This window comes from Alosa sapidissima, chromosome 10, assembly GCF_018492685.1.
Source record: "Alosa sapidissima isolate fAloSap1 chromosome 10, fAloSap1.pri, whole genome shotgun sequence".
In the NCBI taxonomy this organism is placed as follows: Eukaryota; Metazoa; Chordata; class Actinopteri; order Clupeiformes; family Clupeidae; genus Alosa; species Alosa sapidissima.
Window position 1 is genome coordinate 10481670 of NC_055966.1, and position 18917 is coordinate 10500586.

The 18917-nt window shown below is 42.6% G+C and overlaps 2 protein-coding genes across 8 annotated transcripts; both read left to right on the forward strand.

Moving 5' to 3' along the window:
• On the forward strand, positions 1 to 1467 carry zmp:0000000951 (interferon-inducible GTPase 5). 2 transcript variants are annotated; one of them, XM_042107171.1, is made up of 2 exons: positions 1 to 268; positions 387 to 1467. In XM_042107171.1, the coding sequence occupies exons 1-2, from the start codon at positions 51 to 53 to the stop codon at positions 1153 to 1155; spliced, it is 987 nt and encodes a 328-aa protein (XP_041963105.1). In that variant the 5' UTR covers positions 1 to 50; the 3' UTR covers positions 1156 to 1467. The 2 variants fall into 2 exon arrangements, with proteins under 2 accessions (XP_041963105.1, XP_041963106.1); XM_042107172.1 differs by having other exon boundaries at positions 416 to 1467.
• Positions 1468 to 1888: 421 nt separating this feature from the next.
• On the forward strand, positions 1889 to 17316 carry ppox (protoporphyrinogen oxidase). 6 transcript variants are annotated; one of them, XM_042107168.1, is made up of 14 exons: positions 1889 to 2025; positions 2654 to 2727; positions 4525 to 4644; positions 4781 to 4915; positions 5309 to 5424; positions 5742 to 5874; positions 6110 to 6254; positions 9821 to 10014; positions 10489 to 10552; positions 10876 to 10994; positions 11337 to 11450; positions 12401 to 12550; positions 15872 to 15914; positions 16187 to 17316. In XM_042107168.1, exons 3-14 carry the CDS (start codon positions 4558 to 4560, stop codon positions 16318 to 16320), a joined length of 1434 nt encoding a protein of 477 aa, XP_041963102.1. In that variant the 5' UTR covers positions 1889 to 2025; positions 2654 to 2727; positions 4525 to 4557; the 3' UTR covers positions 16321 to 17316. The 6 variants fall into 6 exon arrangements, with proteins under 6 accessions (XP_041963102.1, XP_041963099.1, XP_041963103.1 ...); XM_042107165.1 differs by having other exon boundaries at positions 4539 to 4644; XM_042107170.1 differs by having other exon boundaries at positions 1907 to 1989.
• The last annotated feature ends 1601 nt before the right edge of the window (positions 17317 to 18917 follow it).

Consider the following 18917-nt stretch of genomic DNA (forward strand, 5'->3'; position numbering starts at 1 on the left):
TGGTCAGCGAGGAGCTTAAAGGGCCGTGCAAGACCTGCGCTTGGGAGCGCATGAGAGAGCGTAAATTAGAAATGCAGCGCAGGAGGAAGGAAAGAGAGGCGACAGGGACACAGGTCAGCCAAGAACCAAACAGGCTAGTAGGCATGACGGAGATTGGTGAGCTTCTCCTCTCCTTGCTTCCAGACATGAGGAAGCAGGCTTTTTGTCAGTTTATACTAGATGCTTCCAAAGAACTCAGAGTGCCAAAAATACTGAGAAATAATGCTAAGTAAGTATTTCTGATAAATACTTTTGACATGTAATGTTTGTACAGATGGGAATATTGATAGCTAGTAAGATTTCTATAATTTGGGAGATTTACGACATGTATCACTCCCATTCCTCAGGTCTACAATCTTACCTGCCCTTGATACAGGGAAGGTAAAGAAGGAGGAAATAGAACAGATCTCTGCATTTCTGCCGTCCAAGGCTCTGACCAACCATCCTGCCAGGCTTCTGAGTATCCTGAACGCCATGGAGGACATCCGTCTGGATGTGGGAGTCCTGGGCACCACCGGCTGTGGAAGCTCCAGCTTCATCAATGCCCTTCTAGGGCTGAAGAGCGGAGATGAAGGAGCAGCACCAACAGGTGTCACTGAAACCACCCTCGAGCCTGTGGCATACCAATACCCACAATTCCCCAACGTGGTCCTCTGGGACCTCCCAGGGATGGGCAGGGTTGGTGGGTTCAACTCCCCCTTTCATCTGAAGCCCAGTGAGGCTGATCCCCTGACCACTGCGCTGCGTCCCTCCTGTGATGTCTACGTCCTTCTGTCTCCTGTCCGACTCAGCATGGACTGTGTGAGCTTGCTGCACCATATCTCAGCCACAGGAACACAGTGCTACCTGGTCCTGTCCAAGGCTGATCAGGTTGATGAGGAGAGAGTTAGTGAAGTAAAGAGGTGGAGTGAAGAGGTTTTGTCAAAGTTGGGTTACCAGCTGATGGTTTATGCCGTCTGTGCACTGCAGCCAGAGAGGATGGACTTTTGTAAACTGACAGAGACACTACATCTCTCCATATCCTGTCACAAGAGGAAGGCCATGGCCCAGCATGTTGCACAATTATTAGAGAAGGAAATCTTTAACAAGAAAACAGAGCTCTGTAAAACAATGTAATAATTTATAATTATTCCCAATTGCAATGTCATGTATAAGTCAAGTTTCACCAAATTTTATTTAAAGAAATGTTTTGTTACATTTCAATATGGAAATCTTTCAAGCATCTTCCAAGCGGTTCATTTTATTGTTTCAGTTGTGCTACATTAATGTTCTAAATAAATCCTTTTGATAACCTGATGACAAGTAGCCTACTTAACACACTGCCTGAAATGCTCTCTGCCTCTGCTGATTTAGAACACTGCCCAAGTAAACACAATGTCCTTGTGTCCACATCTCAGGAGAACCACACCCTAAAAAAGAAAAAGCCCTCAGAAACCATGAAATTAATTGTAGAATGTATTTATTGGCATCACAATTAGGCTACTGACAACATATAGGCATGTATGTAAATGTATGATGTAGGCTAATTAAATTCAATTAAAAAAACTTTATTTATCACCGAGGGGCAATTTTCTCTATGCAGGCATAGTGACATAGACATAACACAACATATAAGACAGGGCAGACAAAGAAAGAACAGGACAGAAAGGAGTGTAAGGGGGGATGGGTTAGTCCCAAGAGATGGAGGAGGAGGGGGCTTGGCGCATATTCAAGTTCAAAAGGCGAATAGCCTAGGCTAAATATTATGTAAGCACTTAGGCCAGCAGTTTAGTCTGCCTTTCCTCACCCAGCTCACTAGATGGCACTGCAGGTATATAATACGTCTACGTTCATTTCATCTTAGTAATAGAAGAAGAGTTCAACGTAGGACACAACTGTCTATGGACACAAGCTATGTGTCAAAATATTGTTATATTAGTGCTTCTTCCAAACGTTTCATCTGATCTGAAGGTTAGAGCTCGACAAAATTGAAAGACTAGCCTACAGGTAAACACACTGCTAATAAACAACTTCAGGGCTCCTCTTTGCGACTTGTATAACTCTCTTATGTATCTGTTAACGTTACGAAATGTGTGTAAAAGGCGATAATAGGCCGATAAATGCATCTAAATGGGTCCCCCTCTATGTTGATGCTAGCAAATTATGTTATTTAACGATTTAGCGAATGACAAGTCGACAGTAGTTGACATCCAAGCAGAAGAGAAGAGACTGGACTTATAACGTTTGTTTATGTCTTATCTTCTCAATTGGAATAATTGTAGAAATTAAGGCATTAAAGCAAAGCAAATGATCGCCCATTGCACAAAAACAGTGCACCTTTTTAACCTAAAGTCCATTCCTTGGACGAATGTCGAGATCAGATGCCTCCAACCACTGACTTCTGTCGTTGCTCTTGCGAGTGTCTGTCTGTCAGTGATAACAAAGACAGTTTATCACCTTATCAAATCCAGCACTGTAGGCCTAGCTACCCCTAGTATGCGTCCACCCGCCTCCTCGGTGGGAAGACGTTGAGAATGTGTGGTCCCACTAAGTTACCTACGTTTTTTTGTATTTAACAGTTTGATATAACAGTTATTTTGTATCGAACACCTCTGTATGTTCCCTACCTCACCAGGAAATAATATTGTTTGGATTGGACTCGACAACGACTTGATCCGATTTTTTGAAGGCCTGCTAGCATTGTCACGGGTGAGGCTTTCTTTGAAAGCACTTGTTGCAATCATGTCTTATAATGTCTCTTGTAGTAGTCTCATGAACTGTTCCTCTCTGTAAGGTGAAGCAAAAAAATGAATTTGGCACACTTCTGTCAAGTAAAACTTGATAAGACCAGACCACAGAATTGATGACTCATGTTAGTGGTGTTACTAGTGCAAACCCCTTTAAATGGGAATTCAGGGAAGAATTGTGGTCAGACAAGTCAGCTGAACAAGCATTAGCATTTCGGTGTACCCAGAAGGTCATGTCAGTCCAGTTTTTATCTTCTATGTGTTATGACTTTGTGAAACAAGTTGAAATACATACTGGTATCAATGCAATACAGTGCATACGGTAAGTGTTAACAACATTTTGTTATGTTACAGCCTTATTCCAAAATGGATTACATTTATTTTTTTTTCCTCAAAATTCTACACATGATACCCCATAATGACAGAAAAAGCTTGTTTGAGATTTTTTGCATGTCAGACCACAAAACAAGCATGAAGTCAAAGGAATTGTCTGTAGACCTTCGAGACAATTCTGTCTCGAGGCACAGATCTGGGGAAGGGTGCAGAACCATTTCTGCTGCTTCAAAGGTCCCAATGAGCACAGTGGCCTCCATCATCCGTAAATGGAAGATGTTTGGAACCACCAGGACTCTTCCTAGAGCTGGCCGTCCCTCTAAACTGAGTGATCGTGGGAGAAGGGCTTTAGTTAGTTTAGCTATTTAGTTTAGCAATAACTTGATGGTCACTCTGACAGAGCTCCAGGGTTCCTCTGTGGAGAGAGCAGAACCTTCCAGTAGGACGACCATCGCTGCAGCACTCCACCAATCAGGTCTGTATGGTTGAGTGGCCAGACGGAAGCCACTCCTTTGTAAAAGGCACATGGCAGCCTGCCTGGAGTTTGTTTCACATGGTCTCTCAGACCATGAGAAACAAAATCCTCCGGTCTGATGAAACAAAGACCCCGAACACGAGCATATGTATTTTTATAAACGAAGACATTTCCCTACGTTTGAGCCTTTCATTTAGACGAGAATTCGCCCCGTAAAACGGTTATCCAAAAAAACTCCGGCCAAAGTGATTTTTTTTGGAAAACTTTGTTTATGCGTTTGGTTGTAAACTGTGGTAAACGGAGTTTTGGGCAGCCAACATCACAGTATACAGTATTTTCAGCAGCAGGAACTGGGAGACTAGTCAGGATTGAGGGAAAGACCTCAGACTGGGGCGACGGTTCGTCTTTCAACAGGACAACAACCCTAAGCACACAGCCAAGATATCGAAGGAGTGGCTTCAGGACAACTCTGTGAATGTCCTAGAGTGGCCCAGCCAGAGCCCAGACTTGAATCCCATTGAACATCTCTGGAGGGATCTGAAAATGGCTGTGCACCAACGCTCCCCATCCAACCTGATGGCGCTCGAGAGGTTCTGTAAAGAGGAATGGGCGAAACTGGCCAAAGATAGGTGTGCCAAGCTTGTGACTTCATATTCCAAAAGACTGTAATTGCTGCCAAAGGTGCCACAACAAAGTATTGAGCAAATACTTATGTACATATTATATTTTTGTTCTTTTATTTCTAATAAATGTGCAAACATTTAAAAAAAAAAAAAAACTTTTTTTCATATAGTCATTATGGGGTATTGTGTGTAGAATTTTGAAGAAAAAAAAATTGAATCCATTTTGGAATAAGCAAATAGCAAAATGTGAAAAAAGTGAAGCGCTGTGAATACTCTCCGTATGCTCTGTATGTGTTACGCTTGCACTCGAGGTCCTAAATGTCTCCAGTTGTGTCCACTCAGGCGTGGGAGTTGGGCTTGAATGCAGAAGACAGTTGCTGTCCTAGGGGGAGGGATAGGGGGCCTGTCTGCCTGCTATCACCTCAGTAAGAGTCCCCATGTCTCCAAGGTTAGCCACACACACTTACTCCGTCCTATGGCTTGGTTTTGGTTTCTTCTTTCTGTCTGTAACTTTTACTTTATTTCCTGTCACAGTATCGTTTATCCTTGTTTACTTTCTTTCTGTCTGTCTGACTGCTGTGTAGGTTGTGCTGTTGGAGGGCAGTGGACGTTGTGGAGGCTGGCTAAGCTCCACGCGCAGAGAGGATGGGGCAGTGTTTGAGCAGGGGCCGCGAGCGGTCCGCCCTGCAGGAGCAGTGGGGAAGAATACACTCAACATGGTACTGCAGTGTTGGTGCACTTTTTGTTTTTGTTTGTTTGTTTGTGTGTTTGTGTGTGTGTGTGTGTGTGAGTGAGGGACTGCCTGCCAACCTGCCTTCATTATGCGCTTGCGCCTTACCCATGATATATTAAAGAGAAGGATGTATAGCACCATTGATGTGCATTTCTATTGATGTTTATCCTGCAAACCATAACTTGTGATTCTGTCACTAGTGTTGTGGTGCTTCTGTGCAAACTGAAGCTACTAAAAACTCTTCAGACGTATCTTTCATAATATTTTAATTGCCACCATTATCACTCACCATGTACCGATGATCAAGCCATTTTAAAAGATATTTCCAGGCCAATTTCATGTGATTGTAACCATGGGTCTCTTTGCGTCCTCCTTGCAGGTGTCTGAGCTGGGACTAGAGAGCGAAGTGCTCCCTGTCACTTACGACCATGTGGCCTCCAAAAACCGCTACCTCTATGTCGGGGGACAGCTCCACAAGATGCCGTCTAGTCTGGGGTGAGAAGCGCTCTGGAGCGGAGCTGGTGAATAATTCCAGTCCCTAACCTCCGCAGGGTTGGTCTCGTCTGCTTGTATAATTCATGCGTCAGAATAGGCCTCTGCGAGAATGGAAATAAGTTACATCTCTGTTGTTGTCTCAGTCGTTCTATTCTCTCTCTCTCTCTCTCTTTCTCTTTCTCTTTCTCTTTCTCTCTCACGCTCGCGCGCGCTCGCTCACTCACTCACTATTCATGACTGTCATCCCATTCCCATAACATCAGTCCTTCATCTCTTCCACTCATATTTGCTTCTCTCTCTCTCTCTTTCTCCTGCAGTGGAGTGATGCGGACAGTTACTCCTTTTTCCCGACCCATCCTGCAAAGTGTGTTGAAGGAGGTCATGATTAAGAGAAGCAAGGAGGAGGACGAGTCCGTACATGCCTTCGTCTCCAGAAGGCTAGGATCTGAGGTGACCATTCCTTGTTTACGCTATGTCTCTCTCTCTGTCCCACCTCCACCACCCCCCCCCCCCACCACTGCTCTTCACTTTCACCCCATATCTTACTGTTGACCCGCTCTCCCTCTCGCTGTCTATAACTCCAACTCCTATCTTTTTACATGCACAAAGGAATATAGCAGGCAGTAGTGTCTGTGTTTACTCTTAAGTGTGTCTTCATTATTTGTTTTCTCCTCTCTGTGCGCAGCTAGCGGACATTGCCATTGACAGTCTATGCCGAGGCGTGTTTGCTGGCGACTGCAGGGCCCTGAGCGTGCGCTCTTGCTTCCCTCCTCTCTACAATGCCGAAAAGGCCAGAGGCTCCATCGTGCTGGGCATGGTGTTTGGCTCCGGTGAGAACAGTGTGGCTGGGTTGGGGAGGATGGAATATAAATATAAATGTATATATAATATAAATGATTAATTGTCACACACAGTGCAGACCTGCCAACCTCTACGCATTTTGCGTAGCAACCACGCATTTTCAGATCAACGAGTTGTTTCAGTTAGCATATTTTCAATGTGTCGCTGATGGTTAAAGTTTTCATAAGGCGCTAATTAGGCAGGTCAATATAGGGTTCAACGTCAAAAAAAATGATACAAAAGGTTTTTTTATGGATTCTGGTACTGTTGGACATGCTAAATAACATACTAAAAATCTAGTAAAATCTGACCTTGGGAAAGGGGTCATTTTCAAAATGGCTATCCACAGGTTAGAATGGCTATATCTCAATTACTATTCAGCCTACAGGGGTGAAATTGATATCAAATGATGGTAAAATTAAAAAATAATAGGATTTTAAATGTTAAAATTGAAAATGTTTCAATGCTCTACCTTTTTCAGCCATAAATTAAAATCAATGCGTTTTAATACAGAGCAAATGCAATACAGGATTATTAACCATCTCCATGGCATGGAGGAAGATAAGACATGTCTTAACTGGTGTTATCTCATCTAGAGGTTATATGCTTTTAGAAAATATATGGTTTGGGGTGTTTAATCTGTTTTGCCTGGACAATATAGGCTAAAATGTATCCCCTTTACACTAGATTCGCCTATACAGAATAGAGGGCAATGCATTGTTCATGGCATGGAGGAAAATGGGACATGTCTTAACTGGTGTTATATCTCATCTGCAGGTTATATGCTTTCAGAAAATATATATTTTAGGGTGTTTCATTTGTTTTCCCTGGACTGTATATGCCAAAATGTATCGGCTTTATACTATATTTGCCTATACAGAATAGAGTATGTATTATGCTTGGTGTGGAGGAAGATGGAAATGTTATTTTGTTGATTAATGTTATATTTCATGTACAGGGTATATGCTTTTACAATATGTAGAGTAGAGCTTGCGAGTAAGTGGCTGTTTTATGACTTTAATGAACCATGACCCATGTACTGTATAGGCATGCATTGTATATTTGTGTAGATCAATAATTGTTGGCATCTATCATTAGGGGGGAGCTAATTAAACTGAATCTTAAACTATATGCATAAGTAGATCAGAAATAATTATTATATCATTATTCATCATCCTCTGACTCATCTGAAAGGAACTTGTGTGGATTGTCACATTGTTCATTTTGACACGTTCCACAGGCAGCAGTGCAAGGTAATCCATATCTTCTACACGAACAGCGGAGTGTCTTGCAGAAATGCACACAATTAAGAACAGTTGACTGTCTCTGTACTTGAATCTAACATGAAAGAGTATTTGATTGAGGTTGATTCGATTCCATTCCATTCGGTAATCAGTATCTGAAAGCTAAACTGAGGGAGCGGTAGGGGAATGACATATGTTTCACAGAAGGGAAAGGTTTTGAAGGCATGGTGACACTGAGAGAGAACATCATGCATCCTCAGGTCCTACTATAAGAACACTAAAAAAGGTGGAGATGAAGAGTCATCAGTGACCTCTTAATCTGATAAAACATGAAAACACTTTCCTAGGCTGAATAATGCTTCAGATATAGCCAAAATTAGCCTCTGGTGGCCATCTTGGACGCCATCTTGAAAATGACAAGTCTTTGAAAATCCACAGCACAGAGGGAGGCTAACAAAACGCTAGCGATTGTTGCAAACGTGTGTGTATAATGGCAGAGCCGGCGAAGAAGCAGTAAAAACCCTTGACGGAAGATGCAAAGAAAAGGAAAAGAGCTTCAGACCGAGCGAGGGGGAGTTTCGTAGGGAAAAAGCATCAGGCTTGCCTGGTGTCCCTTTAAACATGAAAAACACTTTCCTAGGCTGAATAATGCTTCATAGCCAAAATTAGCTTCTGGTGGCCATCTTGGATGCCATCTTGAAAATGACAAGTCTTTGAAAATGATGAACTGATACTTTAGTCTGACATATATGAATCAGTGACCTCTAAATCTGATTAAACACGAAAAACACTTTCCTAGGCTGATTAATCCTTCAGATATCCCAAATTAGCTTCTGGTGGCCATCTTGGACGCCATCTTGAAAATGACCCCTTTACTGGGACTACAGATTACTAGATTTTTAATATGTTATTAAGTACATCTAAAGGTATCATAATCAGTTGAAAAACCTTTTGTATCAATTTTTTTGAGGTTAGGTGTTTTTTTTTTTCATATATTGACCCGCCTAATTGGAGCGCGGACCTTTCCAAGGCAAAATGCAGCCATTAACAACAAGTCTGAAAGTGGACCAAGGCGAAATATTTTGAGCTGCTCATTAATGAGTGTTCAATTTGTGTTTTTCTTCGGAGCATATGGATCCTTCTTCTTGATTATTAGCATGAAAACAAGTGAGAACAAATAATAGGCTTATAGACGGAGATCGCGCACCTATCACTGTAGTTGGGATAATGTAGGCCTAATCATTGCAGCCTCACAGATGGCAGAAAGACACCGCAATCTGAAAGAAACTTGAGTGCACGTGCAAGTGAAATTCTTTAAAAGCAATCAGTAGTTTGCATTAGTCAGCAGGTAATACTTGAACAATGAATTTTTTTTTTTTTTACAAATAAACAAAACATGTAGGTTATTATGAGTAAAGGGATCGACTACACACTGACAACAGCAGATGTCCATAAGCCTATATCTACTGTAGCCTACATCCAGGTAAATTAGATATGTTTGCATAACATGGACGATAGATGTATTTCTTTACAAAATAAATCTTTAATATTAATGGATTGAAAAGAGGTATAATACCAGGCATGATCGAATAGGGCCCACATAAAAGAAAATGAACAATACCCACATCAGTGCCTATCAACACAAGTGGTTTTCATAGGTCAGGATTGTTAGGCTCTAAAACAGATTGTCAACATTGTAGAGCTACTGTAAAAGATTCAGTTTGCACTTTCAGGAACACATTGAATCCCGTTTAGATAGATATTCAACATTAAAGATGGGTCGCTATGCAAAATGTGTCTTGCGAGTATGGCTATGTCTGTTTTTGGCTGTATGCATGAAGGCCGACGTGAGCAATTTTTGTTTTCTCGGCTCGAGGTGCTACTCAAAAAAATTCTTCAAGGTTGGCAGGTCTGTTTACATAGAAACTATAACAATACCGACATGAAGAACATTATCATCTGGGGTTACTTTCAGAACTATTTTGAGAAAGATTCTAATTGGCTGTAAGCTTTTTATCAATCACATTTTAGGCATTGCACTCATCAACACGAGAAGAAGAGATTTTCCTTATTGTTGGTCAGTGTTTACTTTCATGTTGTTATAGTTACAGTTAGCATTCTAGTTATCATTCCTGGTGTGAACGGCCCTACAGTCTTTCATGTCTACATGTAAATCTCTCAGGTAGGGGTGGTGCTTTGTGAAACGGGTGGTGCGAAAGGGTAATGGAATGGATTAGAATGACCTTTTCTTTTCAAAGCTGTTGCACCACAGCATGATTCCATTAACACATCTGCCATTTCTACCGTCCTAGGAGTTGGCCCAACAGTGACCCCATCCGACCTGGCGACGCGGTCCGCCAAGGAGTCATGGGCTCAGTGGTCTTTGCGAAGAGGCATGCAGATGCTTCCGGAAGCTCTTGAAGATTTCCTGAAGAGGAAAGACAATGTGGAATTGCACAGACACAGCCCGGTGCAGACACTGAATGCTACTGGCACTGGCTGGGAGGTGAGGGGGGCATAGGAATAGCATGACTCTCTGTACACTGATTCAAGTTACACGGCATCCCACTAGTGCTGTCTTGCTACAAAACATCATTAGGATCGAACTTTAGTTAAAGGTTACATATTTCACCCTTTGTATGCTGGTTCCTTTACAAACCTATTTTGATAACAGTTATCCAGCTTGCATGATAAAAGCAAACTTTCACACTTCAGCTGTGAGCAAAGACTTGGTTTAGATGGGTCAAATTGAAAAAAATTGGAAAAGTTCTGAATTGATCATTCTCATCTCACTGGATCATGTATCCAGATATAGGCAGACCATATTTTGGTGGTTGGCATTGGTAGCTATCAAATGATAAAAGGACAAAATCAATATGTAAAAGCATTGACAAAGTGACATTTTCATGATTCCTTTCATGTGACCTTTATACTTAGCCTTAAAATGCCATATCTGTTTAATATGCCGCCTGTGTTTCAGATTAAGCTTGAAGATGGAGCCACTGTGAAGGCTGATCATGTCATTTCAGCATTGCCTGCCAATTGTAAGCTTTACTCTGATTATCAAAAAAACAAAATTGAATGTCCACACACTTGCTCCCGTTTTGCTTTATCTTTTATTTCACCAAAACGGGAGCAAGTGTGCGGACATTCAATTTTGTTTTTTTGATTGTCTGACCCTTTTGTCCTGCACCTGCGTTTTGGATGTGCGCACCTCTACCTTAGAAGCTTTACTCTGATTAAAATTTTCTTAAACGTGTCCTTAAAAATCGTATATAAAATTTTAATAAAGCCTAAATCCTCAATTCATCAATACAGTCTTGTTATTAAACATTACCCCTTCCACCCTTCCCTTGATGAAACACAGCCCTGGCCTCGATACTTCCCCCTGCTGCTCAACCCCTGTCACAACAGCTACAAGGGATCTCCTCGGTGACAGTGGCCGTGGTGAATCTGGAGTATGAGGGTTCCGTCCTGCCAGTCACGGTGAGGTTTGGATAGATTAGAGTTAAGTTGTTGGTTTGAGATATAAAGACTTAAATAGAGGCTGTTAAAAATGTATAATTAAAAAAGATTAAACAGACTTTCTGTTTAATCTTTAATTCTGCTTTGTTAATATGTTTTGGTTAATTAGATACTGTTTTCCCGTTGGGTATCTGTCAAAGTTTTGTGCAACAGTCATTGTTGGTGTTATTAAATTGTGTATGTGCGCGTGTGTGTGTGTGTGTGTGTGTGTGTGTGTGTGTATGTGTGTGTGTGTGTGTGTGTGTGTGTGTGTGTGTGTGTGCGCGCGTGTGTGCGTGTGTGTGCTTTATGGGGAATGTGTAGGGCTTTGGGCACTTGGTCCCTTCCTCAGAGGACCGTGGGCTGTTGGGGGTGGTGTACGACTCCGTTCCCTTCCCACAACATAACCGCTCTGGAGTCCCATCCACCAGACTCACGGTAACTTGCAACACACACACACAGTCACAAACATACGTACAGAGTGAGAGTGAGTGATAGAATGAATGTGCCACCTTTTAAGACTCCCAGGACGCACCACATCTATAGTGTCATATACAGGCCCTATAGTGTGAGTGTGTTTCCTGGCTTGGAGGCACGAGGCTAAGCACAAGTCTGAATCTTTTATGTCTACATGCAGATCTCTATTGGCTCCCCCAGCCCCTCTGCCAGGGCACACTGCTCAGGACTCATGAAGGAAAGCCAATGGCTGACGTAACCGTGGGACAGAAATATCCCAGAACTCCTAACTGGAATACACTGGTCTGCCCTACCAAACTGTATAAATAGCCTCCAGTGCTATGTGGCTTTTCCGCGGCACAAAATGCCATTGAATAATTCACTTCCTTCCCATTCTTTAGTCATCATTTATTAACCATGCAGATGGCCGCAACATGGACATGGTGGTATGGCAGACAAGATGAGTGTTAACCACTAGGGGTTCATACCACAACCAACTCATTCATATGCAGTGCAGAGAGGCTTACCGGGAGTGACAATGGCTGCTTCTCTTCAACCAGCCCCGTTGAACTGATTGGCAAAAAGTAGCAGAAGTCATTCTGAAGAACACATGAACTCTTGGTGTTATTTCTTTCCCTAATGTCTCATTTGAGAGAGAGGCAGAGAGCAAGGTAGAAAGGGAGGGAGAGAGGGAGAGGCTAAAGGGGCAGAGGGGAATTGAAGACATTGTCAGTGTGTTAGATGTGTGTTCGAGGTTCAGGGTTTTGCTGTCAAATTTTGGATCCTCATTAGTTCACCCCAATGACGAGCATGTGTGATGGGGAATTGCTCGGGAGCTTGGCCCGAGCTTTGGGACTGTAATTCACTATCAGGAGAACTTTCAGAGCATTCTTTTGATCCTCTTGCTCCTGTTTTCCTTTCTGGTTTCTCAGGTGATGATGGGAGGAGCATGGTTCCACGAAGTGTTCGGCGACCCCGAGAGCGTGTCGAAAGAGAGGCTGCTGGAGAGAGCGACCCAGGCTGTGACCGCTCACCTTGGGGTCACGGCGGTCCCTATCTGGAGTCTTGTGGCTCTGCTTAAGGTGAGGATCCCTCGGGACTCCCGTGTGTAGGACAGCGAGCGGCCGCACGGCTCAGAGAGGGGAGGTCAGGGGAGGAGGGGAGGTTGGGCAGCACAGTGGTCATGACTAACACCGTTTTCGTTGTAGAAAGAGTAATTCCTCAGCGCTTCTGAGGACATCTGGTGCGTCTACGGGAAGGGACAGTCCATGATGGACTCTGACGAAGATGTAGTAAACATCAAAACGTTAGTAATTTATTGCTGTGCACCTATGCATTAAAACATAGTATTAAGTAAACATCTGCGTTGCTCCGGCGATCCTCTATTACCTGTTTTCGTTATCTTTCGTTATCTATTCCGTTATCTTTGTTATCAAACATCCGTTATCAAGCAGCAGCACTGGGTTTCCCAGATGCAGGCATTCCCTCCCAATTAGCCCGCTCCATTTCTGGTGTTTTCTTCCTGTCCAGGCTGTTGAATTAATACCAAGGTGCTGGTGTGCATGTGCTTTTTTAAGATGTGTAAAGATGTGCATGCCACACGCTGGAGCGTCTCTGTCTCCTCTTTTGGCATAATTATGCTCTTTTCCATCCTTTTTCCCTGAAAAAAACAGTCTTGCATATATTTTTCTTCAGACGCTTTGTGTCGAGTTTTGTTTTTCAAGCCTATTTGTTGAAATGAACAGTTGTATTGTATTCATACAACTTTTTTACTGCCTGCATCTGAATGCTAAAATGAAGCCTCAGATTAAACTATTGCAAATTAAGCCAACCATCTTCAAAGATTAGATTAGTGGTCGGCATCATATTGCACTGCTCCCTGTCTGACAGCATCTTACTCTGCCAGAACGCCGCCGGGGGACTAGTGCTCCTCCTCCACTGCGCCGACTGTCTAACTGTCATAGCCCCTCTCTCGCCACCAGAGGTCCTCGGTGTGTCTCCTCTGTGTTTTTGAGTGACAGCCTCTACTAGCTGTGCATGTACTGCAGAACCTCTCCTCAGTCACGGTTTAGTGGCATCCCCCACGGATCCAGACTGAAGCAGCACGAACCTGTCGCTAATAAATATCTCGGCAGATGGATGCCTATTTCATTATTTATATGCCCATAGTCTATATTTGTATGTTCTCCAAGCCTTCAGCTTGGTAGATGTCACCTTGGGAATGGTCTTCACCGTATGTATAGAAGGAAAGCGTGTATGTGTGGGGAGTTGGAGAGAGTACCACACCTCCACCACCACTGAAGAAGCAAAAAACGTAAACAAGAGGACCAACTAACAGTGTCAAGAAAGGTCTGATCAGTAGAGCTACTTTGGTTAAAAATAAACCTCTTCATTACCTTTTGCTCGAACCTGCCATGTCCTTGGCTCTAGTTCATAATTCCCCTGTGCTGCTACTCTGGCTGGTAACTTCGTTCACTTGTCCAGCTGACGATTAAAACTTCATGACTGTTTAGGCTGCACAGCAGCCATTCACCTGTGCACTGGGGACTTTGTTTACTGGAGTACAATGACAGTGGGGGCATTTGCTATATCCAAGGGGATTGGCGGCGCAAACATTTCATCTCACAGGTATGTCTCCGATTGGCTTTGTTGTGATATGAACAAACGACTTAATTTGCATGCATGCGTATTGCGCTGCAGTGTTGATGATGCTAACCTTTACAGTGTTTCCCACAGAATTAAATTTTATTTGTGGTGGTAGGTTTGCAGAATTAACAGTTTTTAACAAAGTAGTGCAGCGTGGTTATGATGCTAACTAGATTTAAGCACAATTTAGAACAACCTGGAAAATCATTGTGTGGTGGTCAATGTTGATATTGTGGTGGGCCGCCACAGATAAGTCAATGTATGGGAAACACTGCTTTAGTTAACACCAAGCGGAACGGTCATTTGGCCGCATTTATTTGCGCTGCAACAATCTACAGTAGCCTAGTTTGTTCCGATTCACGTGCAAGTAGCCTACAGAGGAGGTGAGTGTGTGTGTGTGTGTGTGTGTGTGTGTGTGTGTGTGTGTGTGTGTGTGTGTGTGGAGAGCACAGGACAAGGAGAAGCCGTGTCTGCCACTGCAATGTAGACCTAACTGTTAACTAACGAAAGAAGATCATATATACATGAAATAGAAACTTATAAGAATCATTAAATGTTTACAAGGCTGGATGTTCAACAAATATAGATCTACTAAATAGTTAAATAAAAAATATTTCATTCATCAATCTTATTCAATGACCTAATGCCATCATAACTTAGGCCTGGGCTCCAGGAAAGAACAGTTTATGTTTAACTTATCTAATTTTGTGTTGGTCATACTATAGAATAATATATTGCTTGTCTTTGTTGAATAAGACAGAAGATGAAGAGCTTAAAAATAATCGCATCGCAATCGCAATATTGGTGAGAAAAATCGCAATTAGATTTTTTTCCAAAATCGTTCACCCCTAGTTCCATCCATTCCAACTCTGAATTTTTATACGCAGGCTGGTACACACACACACACACACACACACACACACACACACACACACACACACACACACACACACACACACACACCTATATGCTCGCACCCTAACCTCCAGATCAGTTACATGTTGCCCAGGCACACCCACACACTAACTGAAGCATAAGCTCTGCATAAGTGCTTCAGTCAACGACATATGGTTATGGATTTAATGCTCCATTCATGCCCACTCACACTCATGGCACGTATAATCTCCATTTGCTGCTCATGCAGATCTGGACTGAATTGTTATGCAGCACACACACTCAGTATACTGAGGTACTCATTCTTATGGTGAATACTGAGGTACTCATTCTTATGGTTTACAGCCTTCAGCACACATGTATGCAGTCTGTGGTTGTAAAAATGTCAGCGTAAAAAAAAACGAACCTCTTTAAAATTGCATTTGCGTAAAAGAAATACACACATGCCACGGCGTTCTGCCATCGGTATTCAGAGCACCATACTTCTTTGTTCAAATTCAAGCCTAATTCTTGGTCCCTTGTTGCCCTCAAGAATTGTTATTGTCATTTGCTTTGTGCTCTGGGAGGGAGCTCAAGGCTGCTAGCTGTACTCACTAGTCACCTGCTGACAGAGAACATAATATTCCAAAAACACAAGACAAAGGGAGCAGACTGATAGACTGTCTGTGTGCATTTGTGCAGTCATTTGAGTCGCTGCTGCCATCAGGTTCAGTCCGAGTGAGGAGTTTTTGACCGTGGTGTTAGAGGTGTGGTACTCGCACACATTGAAAAAAAAGTTGGTCCAATGATGGGCAAAAGCTTTCTTCAACACTGTGTGTTTTGATTTTTTTTTTTTTCTTAACGATATATTTTTTTCTTTTTAGGACTGCATTCCTCAATATCATCTTGGACATTGGAAGCGACTAGGTGAGACCTAAAACGTGTTGGTACAATCACACAATTTATATTCTGTGGTGTTCTGTGCACAACACATTGTATGGAATATGAGTCAACCCCCATAGGGCACCAATGCAAACAACAAACATACCCTTAGTCTAATGCAGTCTGACAAGACCCTGAGAACATGTGCTGTATAAAATTCTTCTAACATGCGATGTGGATGTGTTCTGGATATGTTGTGAAGTCCTTCTAACCTGCGATGCATATGTGGATGTTTAATGGATTTGGATGTGTTGCAGAGACCATGAGGACGTACATCAGTGACCACAACCTCCCTCTGACGCTGGCAGGGGCCTCATATGACGGAGTCTCAGTCAATGACGTCATCTTCAGTGGACAAACAGCAGCAGAGAGTCTGGTGGGGGTAGTATAAGTGTGTAAGAGCGCCTTTGTGCATTTATGATTTAAGTTTGCTTTTTTACTTAAGCTATTTTTTGCTTAGTTTACATTTGTTTTTTGCTATGACAATTTAAAAAATATATAATTTAACGCTATACAGGAAGATAACAATGTTGACGATTTTAAATCTCCATAGCATAAATAATGGAAATAATCTTACATTTTGCCTTCAGTTTTCAACAAATCGTTATCAGCTTTTCATTTGATTTATTAGAGTGTGAAAAATAACAAGTTTGTCTCTCCCTTTTTAATCACTAAGGTTGTAATTGTTCCAAGAGCTTTAAACAAAACCACTGAACTAATTTTGTTCAAGTTTAAGCACACTATCAATATAAAATTCTTTATGTCTGTATTTCCCATTGTTGTCCCTGTTCCTTGTGATAAAGGATCAGAAACACATTCATTCACACAACATTCAGGAGTATGGCTGTGAATGTGTTTGAGTGTGCCTTTCTACAGTTGTGAATGTGAATGTGACATTGCTTACTGAATGTGGCATTTGGCATCTGGTGGCGTTCATGCTCCATGCGGGGGCATCGCCGCCAAGGTGGCCCATTCGCTCCGAGCCTGTCCAAGCCGGCAGCTAGAACAGCAGCCCTTTGAAGCCTGGCTGTCCCTAAGCCTCCCTCACTGTGAGCACTGACCGCCCGTATGAAGAGACTGGTTCAGGTAGAACAGTAGTCTTCCTGAGAGTGTGCTTAGCGATCATTCAAATGTGACCATATCTAGAGTTTATGGAGAAATTACATCTTTATTTATTCAATACAATTTGATCATAATTATGTATTTTTGTACATAGATCTTTGTTTTGGCAAGCTGAGAAATTAATAAATGGTTTTGCTATGCCGTTGTGCTCTGTGACAGTAAATCTGTTTTTATATTTGTGATGGTTCGAGCAGGAGAATTAAAGGAATATGTCATTCTTGTGGTGTGATGGTTCGGGCAGGAGAATTAAAGGAATATGTTATTCTTGTCTTGTGCCTGAGTCGTGATGAGTCGTGTTTAGGATTACCAATATCAAATACTCATTGGCAGTAGTTTTGGTGATGTAACTGAGACAATTTTACGGTACGGCTTCAAACAGAAAGCGCAATTCTGGTCAGACAAAACAGTAAACTCTCAATTTTCAAAATTAGGTTACAGAAGAGTCCCATCATGTTCACCTTAAAATATGCAGCTGTGCAGAGGAGAGCCTGTCTGAGGGTTGGGTGAGCCTTGCGTTTTAGCACATCAAAGGAGGAAAATGGAGATCAGCCTGTCAACATCGCTCTGGTGATTTGTCTACCTCAGCTGTGCTGATTTGGAATGTTTTCTTTTTTTCCCCTCTTCTGTGTTAATTGATTTTGTGCGAGGCTGTGCTCAGTCTCACAATGGAGAAGGCTCCTACGTATTGCTGCAGTCTTCCTGAATTCCAAATCTGATTGAATGCGATTGTTTCTCTTTTTTTTTTTTGCTTTGTTTTGTGCGCTTCTGAAATATGGTTTCGTGCCAGCTACCTGATTTCTAAAGAACTGATGAATTCCTGCGGGCAGTGACGATAGCTGAAATGTGGGCCTAGTTGTTTTGATCTATGGAAAATGACCGAGTGAATAATGCAGGAGTTTCCCCACAGGTCAATGACACTGTTGTCAGTAGCATAATTAATGCCTGTTTCTCACAGGGGCTGAGTTTTGAAATGAAATATATGAGCATATGGTCACGTCCACTTTGCTGTGAGAACACGGCATATGGCCATGTGGCTGGATTGCACGTGGACGAGCTTTAAAAGGAATGAGACAGGCATTATTCAAGAGTCATTTCATGTGCAATGAAACCTCTTAAAATTCCACCAGGATCTGTTGGCAGTTTCCTCTCCTCTGCTGGACTCCTGACAACGCTGATTGTAATTAAAATCCCTATTGGCACGCAGTCTGAGGAAAGAGGAAGAGCAATGAGCAGCAGTCTTCCGTGTTCATGTGTCCTGGAGGGTTTTGTTTCCTCCGGAGGGCCTTGGCTATCCTCTTGGGCCTCGTATTGAGACCAAGGAGACAAACTGCCATGCTCAGAGCTCCTTGTGAGCAGGTGTCTGTGGTCTTGGTGAATCGGAGACAGGAGTGAGGCGCTGTATGTATGTGTGTGTGTCTAAACCTGCAACAAATATATAAATATTTGGATTTGTAAATTCTTCCCCTGTGCTAACATCCAAATAAAAGCATTACAATATGTGTGTGTGTACAACGTGCCACCTAAAAAGATAAAATAACACATGCAGCCGCCATCCACCCCCACCATATTTCTGTTTGCTCTGTCCAAGCCTGCTTGGCCTTCCTGGCTTCTATACTTTCTCTTGGCAGAAAGTGACACCTGATGCATTGCCTCACCATACAGACGTTATACTAATGTTATACATGTCTAGGATTCTTATCCCCTTGGGCCTTTGTTCACACTGCTTGTTTTCGGCCCTCTGAAAAGAAGCTCCATTTTTTCCCTTCCTTGTGTCTGAAGATTACTGACACTGTCTTTGCCTTTGTCCCCTCCCTGCTGTTACTCACACTGGCATCAGGGAGAGCCAGAGGCAGGCAGGAGCCGTCA

What these genes read in the sequence shown, in the direction of transcription:
- zmp:0000000951 (XM_042107171.1), top strand. Translation starts at nt 51, where the DNA reads ATGAGAGAGCGTAAATTAGAAATGCAGCGCAGGAGGAAGGAAAGAGAG. An exon ending in ATACTGAGAAATAATGCTAA is followed by an intron (nt 269 to 386) that starts GTAAGTATTTCT and finishes CCCATTCCTCAG; the next exon opens with GTCTACAATCTTACCTGCCC.
- ppox (XM_042107168.1), top strand. Translation starts at nt 4,558, where the DNA reads ATGCAGAAGACAGTTGCTGTCCTAGGGGGAGGGATAGGGGGCCTGTCT. An exon ending in GGAAGAATACACTCAACATG is followed by an intron (nt 4,916 to 5,308) that starts GTACTGCAGTGT and finishes TCCTCCTTGCAG; the next exon opens with GTGTCTGAGCTGGGACTAGA. An exon ending in GGGCATGGTGTTTGGCTCCG is followed by an intron (nt 6,255 to 9,820) that starts GTGAGAACAGTG and finishes CTACCGTCCTAG; the next exon opens with GAGTTGGCCCAACAGTGACC.